This window comes from Epinephelus fuscoguttatus, linkage group LG16 (genome assembly GCF_011397635.1).
Source record: "Epinephelus fuscoguttatus linkage group LG16, E.fuscoguttatus.final_Chr_v1".
In the NCBI taxonomy this organism is placed as follows: domain Eukaryota; kingdom Metazoa; phylum Chordata; class Actinopteri; order Perciformes; family Serranidae; genus Epinephelus; species Epinephelus fuscoguttatus.
The window spans coordinates 9,125,082-9,142,586 of record NC_064767.1 but is presented as its reverse complement, the minus strand read 5'-3'; the positions used below and the strand labels follow the sequence as shown (position 1 = coordinate 9,142,586).

Below are 17,505 nucleotides of genomic sequence, written 5' to 3'. Positions count from 1 at the left end.
AAATGTTTTTATCATTTATTTATTAATTCATATTTGTAGAGGTGCTTTGTAACTTAACCTATCTAAATTAAGGATATTAGTAGTAGTAGTAGTAGTCATACATTTATGTGGTGATGTGTATTAGTAAAACCGTGAGGTTATTTGCAGTTCAATTTCTTGTCTTCTTGAATTTGATCATTTTTTTTTATTCTTTTTTAAATTCCATCTTCATCTGCAGCTATTTAAGATAGAATAAATTGTTTGTCACACTCATTTCTATTGACTGTTTTTGCAAATCAACTATGTGTCAAAGCTGTAAATATAAAATAAAAAAATAAATCTTTCAGGTGTGATGTTTTTCTAGAACAAACCTATTTATAGTCGGCCAGCAATGAGAAACAAAGAGACAAGAGTAGTATCCTGTGTGATGCACAGTGGTAGGTGGACAATGCTGTCTTTAATCAACGGCCAACAAACACATCTAGTCCATTGTTCTGTGTCAACATGACGTTTCTAAGTGATTAAAGAAACAACAGTGAAGTAATTCTACAACTTCCTGTCCCGCCTGAGAAGCTTCAAGAAGTTTTACCCCCTTGTTTACTGCTGCCTTCAGATATTATATTACTATCACCCTGATGGTAACCCAAACAACTCCCTGGTCACCACAGGCACTGTCACCATGGCAGCGGCTCTGGAATGTGGAAATACAGGATATACAATATTATTTACCAGCAAACACTGCAGGGAAGAGAGTCTCGACTACAGGGAGACGTTCTGGACATGAGACATGGAGGTGTTAAGGGACATTTTACTCAGTGATCAGCTGAGTGTGGGGCTTGGTCTAAGGTTAAAGGTCAAGTTGGGAGTTAATTTTAAGTCGTGGTGTGTTGAAGTATTCTTTAAAGTGTCGGAATGTATTGAGGGGGAGGGGTTACAACATTTCTTGCAGCCTGTATAGCATGAGGATATCACTGGAAATAATCAATTTAAATGAATTCTTAAGTCATAAAGATAGGTCAATAAAGTTTCCTGCATTTTAAAGAGTTGGGTTGTTTGATTTCCATTCAGTCTCCATGAATGTAACGCAGACACAAAGGTTATAATTATGTTGAACTGTTGTATCATTGTTATGATTCATCCTGACAAAATGTGAAACCTGATGGATAACTCGAGCCTGTCTGTGCCCGGACTGATCCAACCTCTCGCTGCTCTTGTTCCTTTTATACCAGGCTATAAAAAGACGACGGCCCACTAATTATTAACCTTGAACACTGCTCTTATACCCTGAAACTCTACACTACACACACACACACACACACACACACACACACAAACACACAGCTAATGTTGAACTTATGGGTGGAGATAAATGGTGCAGCTCAGTGACCAGTCAGAAAACAAAGTCTGTGACAGATCGAGTGATTTTAATAGTGTTTATTAAGGAATTAAACAAAATTTGGCAACACATAGTCGTAGGAAACAGGCTAACAGTGTCACTATTTAACACACTCATTATCCATCATCAGTGTCTCATATAATCTCAAGGTACACAGAAACATCTTTGTGTTTGTATTCAGTGTTCTGTATGTGTTAGCATTGTGCTAGCATTTCTTAAACCTTAAGACCACTTCATTTTCTGTCACAGTGCCGTGTAGATTCAACAAATCCCAACAAAAATCCAAAACAAATAGAGCCGTAGAGCTCCCTTGTTGTCCGAAAACAATTCAAAACACATCACTGAGCTGCACTGTTGCACTGAGGGACACTTTGCTTCATCACGATGAGCATGGGCACTGCAGTTTATTTTGAGTTGGTTCCACACACACTGCCCTGCTGCCTCGAACTAGAGCACCAAATGTGTATTAATCCACAGCTGAAAATAGTCCCCTACAAATACACCATTTACTGTTTGGGTGTCAGAAAGTATTAAAATAATGGATATTGTTTTCTCATGAGATTTATTGACAGTATCAAAAATATAAAATATCATCAGAAAATTTAAAAAGTGTTCCCAGATGTATTCATGGCACATTTTATTCTTTATAATAAACCAAAATAACAGAATTCACCCAATCAATATAATAATCAACCTTCCCTTTGAGTGATTTGATGTCACCGCGCCACACGCAGGAGGTCAAAGGTCAACTCTGTGACATCGAAGGCAAGATGCTGATGCATGGGGTCGACAAACACCTCGGGGCCTCCACACTGTCCGGTGGTGTGCTGGGTGTGTTTGAGAGAATCCAGGGTGGCATAGATGACTCTGGCTCGCTGCTCCTCTGAGGGCGGGTCCGCCCAGCGGTGACAGGGCAGCGAGGGCGAGTGGAGGAGGAAGTAGACGGATGACATGTAGACTTTAATGAACTCCTGTTTTAAGTAGGTCAGGTCTCTCTGCAAACACACAGGGAGGAAGGAACTCGTTATATTTACACCTGGTCAGCAGCTTGCCATGACGAGATGCGCTGGTAGCTCACACGTTTTAACTTCTGAGGTTCCTCATACTCTCAGCACCCTCTACAGGTCTGTACTGTTATTACACACACTGACCTTCTGTGCTCGGCTCATGCTGGTCTCAGACTCCAGCCAGGCACTCTGAAAGAAGATGACAGTTACATTATTATTTTAATGAGTGATGTTGTTTTGTAAATCCAATAATTTCAAAGCAGTGTATTCAGTATTTTACTTGACGACTTTTTCACTGTCTAAAGGAAATGCAGAAAACCTTTTTGGTTTCAGAACAAGTGGATACATTATTGGCATGTCCACAGAGAACAACATTGTACTGAATTATATTTAGGTAATTTGGACTAAGTTCGACCATGGCGCTGTCCCTACTGACCCTGAGAGCATCCAGCAGATCTGGTTGGTCCAACAGCACAGGGAAGGTAGACAGTACAGGACTGCTTATCAGCTCTGAAACAGAGAGGAAGTTGAGTTATTTCTAAGAATCATGAATATCTGCATTATCTACATATCTGCTTTAAATAAAAGGCAAAGCTGGCCTCTGGTTTGTTTTTTCCTCATCCCAATGACTGACATATATAAGTGATGTTAGTAGATGTTGGATGTGTTTCCATTCACATCCTCTACAACCGTAGAGCAACACCAGTACACAGTTGTAACTTTCTCTGCGGTGCTGTGGCAGCTGACTGGCACACCAGGAGGTCCTTCAGCTCCGGTGTATTAATTAGCACTTGTCATAGTGATTTACCAGCACACCATTTCAGTTGTTTTGCTAACCTCAATATTTGTTTATGTTTCATATCACAGGCCCACAAATATCCATCCATGTCTCATGATTATCAGACTTTGATCCTCTGCCTGTGTCCAAGGCCATTCATTTATTTTGAACAGTCTAAGCTATTTAATTGTTCTATATCATAATGCTATTATTAGTATAAGCAGGGGATTTTAATACAATACTGTATGTGAACACATGAATGCAGCACATTAGAAATGCCTGTTAGTTCTTCTGGGGTCATTTTGGTTAAGAAACGCAAAAGTAAGATAACAAATTAGATAAGACAAATGCTCAGCGATGAGCAGGAGCTGCTGTAAGAGGCGTCCGCACTGGGGGTGCCATCTTGCCATGAGTAATAAGTAACAAAATAAGTAACGTATTACTCTACACGGAGTATTATTGTAATGTAACATTACTTTTAAATGAAGGTAACTAGCAATATCTGTGGGGGTAACTTGCCCAACACTGGTTTCTGTGCTGTCGAAAAAATTGATTTATCGATACATTTTTTACAATTTTTCCCCATGGTATTGAAAATGTTATCAAAGATCAATATTTTCAAAGATATTGTATCAAAGTTAGAAATTCCAGTATCGTGCCAACACTTGTGTGTGTTACCTGCATTCTGCATGGTGGGTCTGTCCATCAGCAGTGTGTCTGCCAGCAGCTGCCTGTGTAGAGCCAGCAGGTGGACGCAGCTCAGACAGTGCAGCAGAGTGTCTGGAAGGAGGCTGAGGAGGAAAATATACCTGTCACTAACATACATAGTATAGTTTATATGTGCACACACATGCAAATCTAGTCTACATTTATAGTTATTGAATTAGATCACACATTCCACTACATGTGATTGAGCCCTGTGGTGAGATTTTCATGCCGATCCTCCCACCTGAGCTGCGTTCTGCTCCGACTGTTGGCTGATTTTAACTTCACGATGAGTTTGGGCCGCCGCCTGATCTGAAGCATCTGCTGGAAAACACCAGCTGGAGCTGAGAGGATAAGAGAGAACATACTCATCATACTGATGACAATCAAAGTTTGCTGAAAGTTTCTATGTACTGAGCAAACATGTTTGTTTGTCAAACACGTGACACGAGTGTTGAGCTCTGTTGTGTCTTCTTACTTCCTCTGGTGACTGATGTCTCCAACATGACATCCTTCTCATAGGGAGTGCCACCGTTCACTGGCAGCTCATAGGTCCTAGACACAGGTTCGATTAGATTTTTAAGTATTAAGGACACATCACTCATACGGTAGATAGGTGTTTTCACAGATAGCCATTCATTCTTTCACACTGCACATATATATAACAAAAAAAGATGACTGTGTTTCATATCTATATGTATTTCTGGGTTGATATAACAATGTGTATGGTGATCTGTTTACAAAATAATGCTACATGTCCAGATGGTTCATCATCTCCACCCCTCTTATTCACTATGTAGGCAGCCGTGTGATGCATTCTGGGCCATGTTTCGTTTTAGAGAGAGACCAGGGTTTCCACTCCTCGTTTGCATGAAGTTGAAGCTGGGCTACTTTTTGCAAATCAGGGGCGTCCAGCGTGACTCACCGCAACTGGAAACTCCTGAAAAACTAACTGATCTAAAATGCAGACAGATTCAGTAGCTGCACGGCTCACTTTTCGCCTCAAATGTTTTCAGAAACACATTTCCATGAACTGTTTTGTATTACACGAGGAAGTTTCCAAACAAGCTGCCACGTTGGACTAGCTTGAAACGGGGAGCAGATGATTTTGTGCCTCGTAGCATGCTCATCAAGTGTCCAATGGGGCAGCAGTAGAACTAGTAGAAAGTAGAAAGCAGCAGAAGGACTTGCATGTGCACTGTGTACACTGGTATATGTGTGTGTGTACCTGTTGGGGAGTGGATTTCCAGTGTCATCAGTCAGCTTGAGGAAAGCCCAGCCGCAGCTCAGGTCCCCTCTTTCACCTGTCGACTAAAACACACACAGAAGATTGGACACAGCTGCATCCCCAACACTCTGCTTCATTAATAACTGTCCAGTCGCTGAGGGAGGAATTCTTCTCTATTAATCTTCCTTGACAACAAAAAAGGGCTCTAGATAGAAGTTTTCCATTTCCTGTGTGGTCCTATGTGTCCTGTCTGCACTGACATTTGTGTCTGTGTGTGTTTGTCCTCACGTTGCGTATAAAGGTGACTCCCAGCTCAAAGAGGATACCGAGGTCAGGAGATGCCGAGTTGCAGCGTAGGAAACAGTCTCCGTCTAGGAGGGTGGGAAGGATGCCTGTCACCTGGAGAGACCAGGTACCAGGTTTAAGGACTAAAGGTCAGCCTTAAACAAAAGATTTCAGTGCTATAGTTTTGTGTTTTAGCTTTTCAGGAGTCAGTGCTGGCACATTTAAGCATTGTATCTCAGTAACAACCATCAGCGGTGAAGTGCCAGAAGTAGTTTAAGCAAAATCCACATCACCTGACCAGACAACAAAGAAAGAACACAATAACAACATTGTGTTAATTTGCGTCGTAAACATACCCTTGGAGAGAAGGTCCAGGTCTTGGGGCTCTTGGAGTTGTAGGCTGCCCTCACTGTGTGGATGTTACTCAACACCTGAGACACAAGAACAGCTCATTAAAAAACAGGATAGAACAAGAGTTTTCTTATGGTAATTTTAGCTAATAATTAATAAATCAACAGTATTTCTTCAATTGTTCCGCACTGCAGAGACATGGGTTGGCAGAAATACTCCACCTGAGTTCCATCAAAGGCACAGAGGCGGATGTGTCTGCTGAGGACCTGAACTCCGACCCCAGGAGTAGGAATCATCCTGCAGCTCCACAGACTGAAACAAACACAAGTCCTGACCTGCCGAGCACGAACCTGCAGGACAGAACAGGAGATTGATGAGTTAGCAGTAATTTGAAGTTATATCGAGGAAGTGTGTTCATGAGTGGATGCTTCGCAGTGTGAGAAACCTGAAAACATTGTCTTTATTCACCACAAACACACACACACACACACACACACACACACACACAGAGGGACACTCTCACCCTGCCCGTGTCTGGATCCAGGAAGAGGTCACTGAAGGACAGCTGCGACTGGCTGAGCTGTGGCTGAATATAGTGACTTCCTCTGTATGTTATACCTAGAAAAAAGACACAAACGGTTACTGCTTTACCGTTTAATCATGAATATGTATTAGTTAAACAAGTACTGCTACTAACAGCATCCAGCACCAGTGGTAATTGTAGTGGTGGTGGTTTAAACTGTGAAGGAATCACACAAATGGTCTCTGTGCTGCTGCATGACCACTGCTCTTTGATTGGTTTTAAAGACATCACTTAGACTCTGGGAAATTGTGATCTGTGGTTTACATTTTTTTTGACACTTAATAGACAAAATGATATACTCATTCATTGAGAAAATATTTGCAGATTAATTAATAACGAAAATAATCATCCATTGCACCTCAAAAATAGTTGATTAACCTTTCCTGTGTTCTGAGACAAGTGTAATGGAAATCAGCTGTAATCATCACCTGCGTGTGTGTGTGTTAGCGTGTGTGTGTGTGTGTGTGTGTGTGTGTGTGTGTGTTTTAAAGAGTGTATACTGACCTTCCTCCACTAGCAGTTTATTGAGAGTTGATGGTCTGAATCCTGAAGGTATAGCCCCCATGGCAGAGAGCACATCTGTTGCATCAATCTGCCACACAGAGGCACACACAGTGAAACCATATATATATTGTATACACATTTAGAGCTGCACCAAATGTCATCTTTATACATTTGAAGCGGAGGTTTGCAAATAGTTTTTAAGGTCTGTCGTCATATTTCATGATGTCATTGCCCTACAAACATTTTAAAAAATCTGCAAACAAAATCTGCAATTTTAAGAAAGTAGTTCATCACATTAAATAAGTTATTCATTTTTTTATTAATGAACTCCCTTTAGTGAAAAACTGTAACTCATGGTGCTGCCAGACTGTCCCATTAATAGGGAAAGCAAAAAGTTCTTTGATCGCAGTGAAAAATGTTGTTTTAAAAGTTAAATGCCAACAGATATAGATTGAAGCAGAATATTTTGTCAGATAAAAATATGTTGATCATTTTGCAAAAGTTTACGTCTATTTTTTTATGACAAATTCTGACTTTAGGACTTAGAATGCTCTGGAGTTATTGGAAATGTTGGAAACAATCCTCCACAGCCACCACTATAATCTAATTCTACAAACAGTATAATACTAATAATATTCTTTATCTGCATCTGTGCAGAAATAAAGGGTCAGACATGCTAGGCAGCATTCAAATGTTGATTAAGAATTGAAGTGTCATTATGAATGAAGCTTCAAAGCTTTGTACTATTTGGTACAGCCCTATATTATTCACACTGTGGATTGTGTATTTGTCAATAAGAAGATTAAGGCCCTGATCACACAGGAAGTGTTTAAGCAGCTGGAGGCGCCTTTTTGTAATTGTTTGTGATGACAATGAAGCTTTTTGCTTGCATTTTTTATGTTGTGACGCACCTGGCGATTCTGAGCTCTAGGTGCCTGGTGTTTTTGCCAGAGCACCCTGAACTCCTTGAGTTGCAAAAAACTTCCACTCAGAGCGGAAAAGCGCCCCATGTCATCTCTTTTTTTGTCCTCTTTTTCCCCATGGTCCAACCCAATGATTTTAGAGGCGGGCCTTCTGTGGTGGTCATGACAACAAGTTTACAGTTGGTAAACAATGGAGGAGAAACTCGTGGTAGTGGTTGTTGGATACCCAGAGCTATATGGCCTAATGATAGACAGCAGGTTGTCAAACTGCCCATGAGTCATCCTTAAATATGACTGGAAACAGCCATCATGGAGGAGAAGCTCCTGGACCAACAGGTGGTACTCCCCATGATCCACCCTCTTTTTTAGGCTCTCATGTACCCACACAGATCTGTTTATCTGCTGACAGCCTCTCAGCCTCAACCAGAGCTACAGCAAATACCCTCTGCCTCAACATTTTAGGACCCAGATACTAGTTACTGTGGGGAAAAAAAGCGGTAGGTTAGTGTAAAGGGAAGGTTAGTGTAAGGACGTGATGGGGTGGCAGTGCGGTGCACCCCACGTTTTGCAGCCTGTGTAACCAGGGCCTAACAGTAACATCAGTTCCAGTGACAGTACTTGTAGTTTGTAGATACTTGCCTCGGTCAAAGCCTTTTTGACAGTACTCCAGTTGGAATGTGGAGAACTGTTGTTGAAGAAGAAAGGAATCAAAATTAAATTGATTGATGATTATCGAGTGTCAGTCACACAGATAGAGAGCTGTCTCTCATTCCACTAGTCAGAACCACACTCAATCAAAAGCTATACAAAGTTTCCTAATATGTAGGACCTCTGTTTCTCTTGGTCATCAGTCAATTCTTCACCATCTTGCTCTTCCTCCTCTTCTGACTCCTCCTCCTCCTCATTTTCATCACCATCATTGTCATCATCTTCTTCATCATCGACACCGGAGCCAATCTGAAAAGTGAGTCACCACTTTACATCAACACACTGCAGCTGCTTACATTTAAAATTAACAACACAGGAAGGTTTGATGTGATGCAGATGTTCAGCAGCTTGTGTACCTTCAGGTAGGTTTTGGGAACCACTCCTCTGTTGCCTTTAGTGTCCTGAGCCAGCCACCATCCATCTGCTGTCTTCCTGATAATCGTCAAGACATCCCCCCTCTGAAAACAGCAGGGACACAAACGAGTCATGTAGCTTCACAGTATTCATGAATTGCTAACAGACTTTCCCTGCTTAAAATTAAAGGAGTGTGTCATTGACAAGTTTCTTGGTAATAATTCATTTCATACTGTTTCCCTGTCAGCCTCTCGTTATTTAATTGTACCTGCAGGGCTGTGCAGTGTCCATTCATGGAATGAAACAGCTGGAGTGCTTAGGCTGCAGCTGAACTCATGTCAACACCCCTGTGTGTCACCTCTGTGTCTGAAACAGGAAGTACATCACCTGCACAGACAGATCTCCCTCCTGTTCTCCTTTGAAATCACTCAGGGCTGTGTAGACACGAGGGTCTGACTGAGAGGGCGGTTTCACAGCTTGCTTCTCGTCTTCATCGTCGCCGCCATCGTCGGCATTGCTACTGTCTTCATCATCATCTTCGTCATCATCCTCCTCCTCGCTGTCTTCCTTTGAATCATCGCTGTAGATCGAAACACAGTGACGTGAAAAGACATTTTAAATTTTGGATGAAATCAGGGTTTTGAAATCAATATTTCTGTGCAGCTTCTTTACAAAGGATAAATGTGGATTTAATTTGTCATGGGAAAACTCAACTGAGCCATGGCAACAAGGGATATGACATCGTCAGCACTGACCCTGCAGCAGTACTGGGTCCTGGTGGTGAAAGCTTCAGAGAGAGAGTGTTTACAAGCTCCAAGATGTTCTGCAGTCGTCTCTCCTCCTCCTGCTTCCTCTGATCATAGTTCCCCACTGGAGCCAGCTCATCTGCCTAAAAATTAGGCAATGAATTACAACACCAATTTAGCTTAATGTCCTTTAAAAGATCACAACAAGTCACAATACAGTAAATTTAAACTGATGTTGGTCTGTCAGTGATACCTGACTTTCTTGCAGTCTCTGGGATTTTTCTTTTCAGAAAACATGTGCATATTGACTTGGGGACCATAAATAATATCATTTTTTATGATACAAACAGCTGATTTAGGTCAACCAAAAGTACTGGCTGCAATGTTGGAGGTCATCTAGTAGTAGAACTGAATAATTGTACTGCACACTCCTATTACAAAAAAAAATTAAAAATTGTATTTCCAAGTTTACTGAGAGCACAGAACTAACCTTGGTCAGGTTCCTCAGTGTCCTTTGTGTCTTCTCTGCCGACATCTGCAGTTCTTGACATCTGTTTCGGATTGGACATTAGAGGAAAATCAAACTTCAAGGCACAATTAAAATCAACTAAATCATAATGATATGGGAAAAAGAGGAGTGGGAATAAAAGCAGAGTAAAATCACGTCCGTTCAGTAGTTTCAGTGCTGGTGAATGATGGTCCTGGTCTTAACTGCACTTACAAGAAGTAAAACTAGTTTAGGAAGCACTCCTGTATACCTGCGTAATGCTTCTTCAGTGGATCCATCCTGACTCTGCACATCCTTAAACAGGCTGTCAACCTGGATTAGAAGAACAACGAGATCAACTGGCAGTGAATTAAGAAGTGTTGACACCACTGTGTCTACCTCTGTACATTTTATAGTGTTTATACTTCCTGTTTAATGACAGATAAACACATGTCTCAGATCTAATACCTGCTGGGTGTTTTCTTTGGCTACAAAACAACAGGCCAGCATATGAGCCTGTCCTTTGTATGTGCTGCGTTGTGTGAAGATAGGTTCAAGATCCCAATACTCATTTATAATCTAACGTTTTAACATTTCCTTGCCTTTTGACTGACCACTTCATCAAACAAGTTATAGGGTCTTTCTTTTAAGTGTGTTCTACGAAATTCGGCATTAACTTCATGAACCAAAAAGCTCTTAATTTTTAAGGAAAATCTCTTTTACTTTTACCTTTATGTACAAATGACGAACAAAATATATTCATCTTCAGCCATTTCTGGACTTTAATGCTAACACAAGGCACATCTATAAAGGCCTTTTAGCTCTTAATAAAACTGCCCAAGACGTATCTACCACTTCAAGGAGCTACGTTTTCTTTGTACAACGGCTGGTGAGCGCTACAGCTGCAACAACCTCTCTTGTCTATTCAATAACTTCATGTAACTGTCAATCTGGCAGCCACAGTTGAGTTCATCGCCGCTAATAAACCACTCAAACAAGCGCTATTTTGTAACAAACCTGCTTTTTGATTTCGTCCACTTCTCTCTGGACAAGCTGCAAAGGTTCTTTTCTTTTTGGTGGCATTTATACGCTGTTTTATGGAGCATATTCCGTGTGTTAGCTGATAGCCTAGCCAGCTAGCTAACTGACGCTACTCTTCCACTTGTCGCTAGGCAACCGTAGCCTCTTCCGGTTTGGGCTCGACAGGATTTAATTAATCGACCATTACAAGCTCATTCCTTTATATTCTAAATTAATTGTTTGTATAATATGTTTGTTTGTTTTTTTTAAAAAAAATTATGTGTTTAACTATAAAAACATTTATAGTTTCACACGCTTTTTCACCGGATATAATGGTGATTGGCGGTACACTAACGCCACCTGCTGGACTGGAGCATAACGCCATAAAGTCTTTGAATGGGACGCCGATTATAAAGTTACGCACTAAAATTTACAGCAACATTTCACCACATTTAGCTCCAAACAATATTTTAAAACATGGTGTGAATTTTTGGTTACATTTTTAAATCTATATCTAGCACTGTAAATTTGCATATTAGCTAAATATTTAGTTTCAAGCACGTTTAGATTTAAGATTTAACCTTTAGATTTGATAATTAGATTTTAATGTTTACAGGTAACATATTACATGTAATAAATATTTTTTTAACAAGAAAAGGAAATATGACGAAGTTCACACATATTGCTGTTAATCTAGTAAAAAGCGCCTTTATAAAAATCACAAATCACACACATTTATGACATTGTTTGGAGCTAAATGTGGTGAAATGTTGCTGTTAATTTCATTGTGTGCCATTTTACAATCTTTGAAGTGGTTAATCAAATGACAAACGCTGAATCCCAGCCAACATTTGTAAGTAGGGCCCATGTGGGCTGAAAAATGGGCCCTATATGGGACTGTGTACAGGTACCATATTGGCCCCATGCCAATTGCCCAAATGGATCATGCTGGGGCTACCTGGGTACAAAGTGGGTATGGGTCCAAAATAGGCATCTTATCTGTGGCCCAAGTGGGTAAATCTACCCACATGTGGGCAAATGTCATGGGGCCAATATGGAACCCATGGACAGTCCCTTATAGGGCCCTTTTTTCAGTCCATTTACTACCCACAGGGGCCCTACATACAAATGTTGGCTGGGATGTAAGCGCTTATGCCTCCCCACAGAACATTTTTTAATGTGGCTGTTTTTTCATATAATCTGTGTTGTATATAACATACTTATTCTTCACAGTGTTGTAGCAAAAACTGTAACCCGTCAGATTCTGACTCTAGACGGGAAAAGGCCGATGGGATGTCTAGATGTGTGAGGTGAAGGTTTGGAAAAATTTATTTAAGTGCACGAACTAAAAACAGATTATTTTAGTCCTGTATGATCCATGTCTGGCTTGCACATAAGCAGCGTTGTGTAAGTGCCTTCTAAATGACTTAGGGCGCACTTTGTCTGTTGTGAAACATGCTGCCTTCAATTTCTCCTCGTTCACTTTAAATTCTTGAGTTCTTAAAAAGTCAAAATTATGATTTTTAAGCAAGTTTTCGACGTTGATGTAAGCAGAAAGTTTACAAATCAACAAAGGTAATTACGGGCCTAATAAAAGTCAATTCTTTGCACAATTCCTCGCTATCTTTTTTACCAAAAATAGAAAATTACGACGTTTAGGGTGGACATGAAGACAACAAACACAAAAACTCTCCATCCGCCTCCGGTGTTACGTCACTCACCTGTCATGGCTGCTCCCGTGGCGCTCATTCAAGGAGCCAGCAGAGGACTGGGGCTTGAGTTCTGCAGACACATCCTGAGAAACAAAACCCCCGCTGCTGTCATAGCGACATGTCGAAACCCGGATGGAGCGGCCGAGCTGCGGGGCCTGGCCGGGCAACACCCGGGCAGACTGACGCTCCTCCAGCTGGACGTGAACCGGGAGGAGGACATCCGTGGAGCTGCGGATCGGGTTAAGGAGAGCTTCGGTAGGCTGGATCTGATCGTCAACTCCTCGGCGATGCTTCATCCCTCCGGTAAAGGAGAGACCAGCCTGAGAGATGTGTCTGCTCAGGTAAAGCACGAGCTGCTCTGTCACCATGAGAAGTAGAATACAACTGAGGCATGGTCCTGCCTGATGGGGTGTGTGTACTCAATGTGCTGTAAAGTCCATTTAGTTTGGATTATCTTATTTAAAGGGGGTCACTTTAAACTGTCAGGTTCTGTTTTAACTGAGGACCCAGAAGAGTGATTCTCATATGGCTGTGTGGACACGCGACAGGCCATTGTAGTGTCAGGGGACTTTAAATACTGACCCCCGTTCCAAATCTCAATAAGAAATCCTGTGATTTAAAATGAAGTTTCCTTTCGAGTAAATGCACAAGAACTTGGCGAGACATCATCATCTTGGTCGAATAAATACGACCTGACTCTAAATTCGGCATAAATATAATGTACACAACCATATCAGTTTAAAAGTTATTTCAACTTTTCTCTTAGATTTGCCTGCTAGTTGCATCACTCAAATTAAACCACAGGACAGCAGGGGGCAGTATCAACAGTGAAAAGATGGAGATTTTAGTAAGATCAGGTGCTGCTAGGTGCATCATCCAAAAGCTGAGAGAATATCAAACACTTTAAATTCTGTTTCAACATGTGTGCACGTTTTATAATAGAATAAAATAGAATAGAATATATCTTTCTTGTCCATCATGGGTGGGAAGTTGTCTTCAGCTCACTAAACACAAAAGACAATATTGTAAAAAGCAGACAAATAGTTAGATAAGCATATAAAGGCATTACAAAACACTTAAACACATTAAATCAGCTCATTGACTGTGGTTTAAAACTCAGCTGTCACTATGTTGAGTTAAGAATACTAATGACACTTGGAATGAAGGACTTCTCGTCAAGGGCTACTGTGGCTTGCCAACTATTTTCCTTGCCATTGATGCAATCCTAGAGAGTTTATTCTTGGCCGTACAGTTAAGATGACTGTACCAGGCAGTAAGGTGAAATGTTAAAACACTCTCAACCATAGTTTTGTACACTAATTCTAAATTCTGCTGACTAACACAGAGGCCACTGAGCTTTCTGAGAAGATAAAGTCGCTGTGAGCATCTCTTGAAAATATACTCAGTATTTACAGAGATGCTCACAGGGGAGTCCATAACTGTACCAAGGTATTTAAAGTTTTCTAAAGTTTCAGCACGTTGGCCATTGAGTGAACATGGCACTGTAATCAGTTCTTCAGTCTTGGCCACATCAATTTCTAGCTTCCTGATGCGACGCCATATTTGAACGGCCTTAGTGTGGACCAGGGAGGCAGCTTCACCCAATGGGTCTGTTTGCTGTGACAGACCAATTAAGGAAGTCTACAACAAATGGCGAGACTTTGGTATTGAGATTGGTGTCATTTCTCTGCATTGAAGGAGGAAGGAGATAATTTCCTACACTGGTTCTTCTAAGCAAGGGCGTAGGTTTCGTTTCGGCATGGAGGGGGACACATGAAGTGGGGAGTTGGGGTGTCCTCCAAAAAGTTTGAGCATCAAACACTTCATTTCCTACATTCTGGTGAGTTTGTATGAACCAGATTGTGCATTTTCTGCATCAATTTATGGTATAAATGTCTTCTGTCAAAGTGGGGCGCCTGCTCTACCCCCTGAGCTCCTGGGCACCCCACCAATTAATGCAGAAAAGGAACCAATTGGTGCATACCCACTTAGCTACTGAGTCCCCCGTGAACAAAGGCAGTGTCCTTGCCGCTCTGGCCATGAGTTCAGTTTCAGTTTGTGGCCCTTTGCTGCATGTCGTCACGTCTCGCTTCAAAGTGTCCTGTCATTAGAGGCAAAAAGCCCAAAAACGGTAACAGTAAAATACACATGTTCTAAATATCAAGGGGTACATGTCCCCTGCATCCCCCCTGACATCTACATGCTTCCAGCCACTCAGTGTACTCCTACTACCCTGGATCCTGCGCCCCAGCTGTGTCTGTCCAAAGGTCCAGTGAACCATCAGTCCCCCATTCACACCTATGTATCCAGACCCTTCAAACACCCATCACACCTTTTCACTGATCTAACCACTGACCTGTATCTATTGCCTTGCTTCCCCTCTCAGGGCATCATTTCCACCTTGACGACCAACACAGTGGGCCCCCTGGTCATGGCCAAGTATTTCGCCCCCCTCCTACAGAAGGGCGGAGGGAGTTTCGGTCAGCAGCCTGCAGAGAAAGCCAAGCAGCACAGTGGCATCATCGTCAACATCACCGCCAAAGTGGGATCTATTGGCGACAACGGTTGGTATTGTGTTACTTTTGGTTGCTCTGTGGTGATGTAAACATGCTAATACAGTATGGTTTCACTTGTGTTCCTCTGTGTTTTCCACCCTCCACCCCTGCTCTCAGGTCTTGGTGGCTGGTACAGCTACAGAATGTCTAAAGCAGCTCTCAACATGGCTACCAGGAACCTGTCCATAGAGCTGGGTCGCAGTCGACCCAAGGTAGGTCTGGCTGTGCTCATAGTTGTTTTGGCCTGTGTTTTAGAAGGTTGATGAACTTGCTTCTGTTTTCCCAGGTGGTGTGTGTGTGCTTACATCCAGGAACAGTCAACACAGACCTCTCCCGGCCGTATCACAAGAACGTGCCAAAAGGCAAGCTGTTCAGTGCCGAACACTCTGTGACCTGTCTGATGAGCATCATAGACTCTCTGAACATTGACAAGACTGGCAGGGCGTACAGCTGGGACGGGACTGAACTTCCTTGGTAGAAACAATAAATGGACAGAGAAAGAGAGGTTAATTTACTGACCTCTGCTCTTGACGGAGCGTGCAATGAGCTGGACTTTACACTGAAAGGAGGTTCTCAAGGTGGAGTGACAGTCTAAACAGTCAAAAACAAACCTCTTTCACTACCTCACAACCAGCCAAAGTTTAATACAGTTGTAGTTATACTAATGATCTAATGCAGAACAGTGTGTTTCCCTCTGCTCCAGTCTTTGGGGCAAGCTAAGCCAAACATCTGCTAGCCTGTAGCTTCTTGACAGACAGATGTGAGGGTGGTACTGATCTTCAGGGTTGGGGAGTAATGGAATACAAGTAACTGTTTCCTTGAGTGTGATGCCTAAAAGCAATTTCAGATACTCCTGTTTGTGTTTCGTGCCTTATTGTTTAATAAAATCAGTGTTTGTCATGGCATTAGACAGCTGAGTTATGTGTCACAGTATCGTATCATTACTTTGTGCTTTCACTGAAAGATACTAAACAATATCATCGGTTAAATGGGCACTTATAGTTATTTCTTTGCAGGTAACATGTTTGATCAGTGGCAGTCGGTCTTAATTATACCATTTTCTTCCCCTTAGGTGTAAAAGGGAGTATTGCATTTGCACAGGCTTTTAAGTGGAACCTGACGCTAAGGACAAACACTACATTCTTACATTTACAAGCTGTGTTTGGATGACAGGATGAAAGTCACTCCAAGCCATGTTGGAAATAGGCATTTTTATATAACAAAATAAAGGAAAAAGACCTGCATTTCATCTCTGAAACCATAACATACATATTTTTCTTGTCAGCAGGTGCTTTCAGGAGCATATAAACAGTGTAGGCCTTATTTACAGAAGAGTAGAGACTTAAGGCACAGTGGGCTGTGACTAATTGGCTGGGTAATGACTGAACTCAATCCTGTTAGGGGATTTTTACACAGTGTTGACCTGATTCTTACTAAGTCTAGGCCACCAGGTTAATTTATTAGACTTTTATTACAATCATATGGTGCAAACATGTTTGACTCTACCTTATAAGCCAAATTAGAAATTCCTATTATATCTTTCAGTTTCTCAGTGGGCAGAGATGTAAAACACAGTTCATTAATATTAACCAGAAGATGGCAGCATTTCACCTTTATGGCTTTTCACTGAGTGAAATTATGGAATATTTACAGTAATTGATGCTATCACTTTAGTAGCACAGTACAGTTTGTACACTTCCAAGAGTCTTTAAAGTCCTTCATTGTTGCTGCCTTCTGAGCATTATTGATGTAACATCAGTTATAGCATCATAGCTTTAGATCAGGGGTGTCAAACAGGGCCTGTGGGCCAGAACCGGCCCATTAAAGGGTCCAACCTGAGGTCTCAGGTTTCAGGAGCAAATTAAATAATGGGCTCCCTGTTTCATGTAAAATTCTGCTTCAGAGGCTTGACACCCTGAGCAGAATACAGGTCTCTGATATAACAATGCATACTTACTGTGACCGTGCTTGAAGATACTGAACATTGTGCAAAATATTATAATGATAAACTTTATTTTAATAGCATCTTTCAAAGCACACAGTGCTGTACAATAAAACTAAACACAAGGAGAATAAAACAAATATCATGCCATAAAATGTCATCCAGTAAAAGATAAAAGGCGGAAGAAGGAAGGCCAAAGCTGAAATCAAGATAATAAATGGGAAATAATGTCAGTAAGAGAG

General features: G+C 41.5%; 2 protein-coding genes across 2 annotated transcripts; one reads left to right on the top strand and one right to left on the bottom strand.

The window, feature by feature from the left end:
- Positions 1-1,417: 1,417 nt before the first annotated feature.
- Positions 1,418-11,234, bottom strand: nphp1 (nephronophthisis 1). Its single transcript, XM_049600118.1, has 20 exons — positions 11,052-11,234; positions 10,306-10,367; positions 10,038-10,098; positions 9,557-9,690; positions 9,189-9,381; positions 8,804-8,905; positions 8,569-8,696; positions 8,379-8,424; positions 6,817-6,904; positions 6,253-6,347; positions 5,951-6,079; positions 5,735-5,809; positions 5,382-5,492; positions 5,094-5,176; positions 4,344-4,420; positions 4,110-4,209; positions 3,839-3,951; positions 2,819-2,892; positions 2,527-2,571; positions 1,418-2,370 (listed from the first exon to the last, which is right to left on the bottom strand). Exons 1-20 carry the CDS (start codon positions 11,115-11,117, stop codon positions 2,092-2,094), a joined length of 2,061 nt encoding a protein of 686 aa, XP_049456075.1. The 5' UTR covers positions 11,118-11,234; the 3' UTR covers positions 1,418-2,091.
- Positions 11,235-12,780: 1,546 nt separating this feature from the next.
- zgc:65997 (uncharacterized protein LOC794398 homolog) lies at positions 12,781-16,219 on the top strand. The gene is made up of 4 exons (XM_049600131.1): positions 12,781-13,107; positions 15,153-15,330; positions 15,439-15,533; positions 15,608-16,219. The coding sequence occupies exons 1-4, from the start codon at positions 12,781-12,783 to the stop codon at positions 15,797-15,799; spliced, it is 792 nt and encodes a 263-aa protein (XP_049456088.1). The 3' UTR covers positions 15,800-16,219.
- Positions 16,220-17,505: the final 1,286 nt, after the last annotated feature.

Coding starts and splice junctions, on each gene's coding strand:
- zgc:65997 (XM_049600131.1), top strand. CDS start 12,781: ATGGCTGCTCCCGTGGCGCTCATTCAAGGAGCCAGCAGAGGACTGGGG. Junction 13,108..15,152: donor TGAGAGATGTGTCTGCTCAG/GTAAAGCACGAG, acceptor TTCCCCTCTCAG/GGCATCATTTCCACCTTGAC. Junction 15,534..15,607: donor TGGGTCGCAGTCGACCCAAG/GTAGGTCTGGCT, acceptor CTGTTTTCCCAG/GTGGTGTGTGTGTGCTTACA.
- nphp1 (XM_049600118.1), bottom strand. CDS start 11,117: ATGCCACCAAAAAGAAAAGAACCTTTGCAGCTTGTCCAGAGAGAAGTG. Junction 6,080..6,252: donor TGGATCCAGACACGGGCAGG/GTGAGAGTGTCC, acceptor TCTGTCCTGCAG/GTTCGTGCTCGGCAGGTCAG. Junction 3,952..4,109: donor CGGAGCAGAACGCAGCTCAG/GTGGGAGGATCG, acceptor TTTCCTCCTCAG/CCTCCTTCCAGACACTCTGC.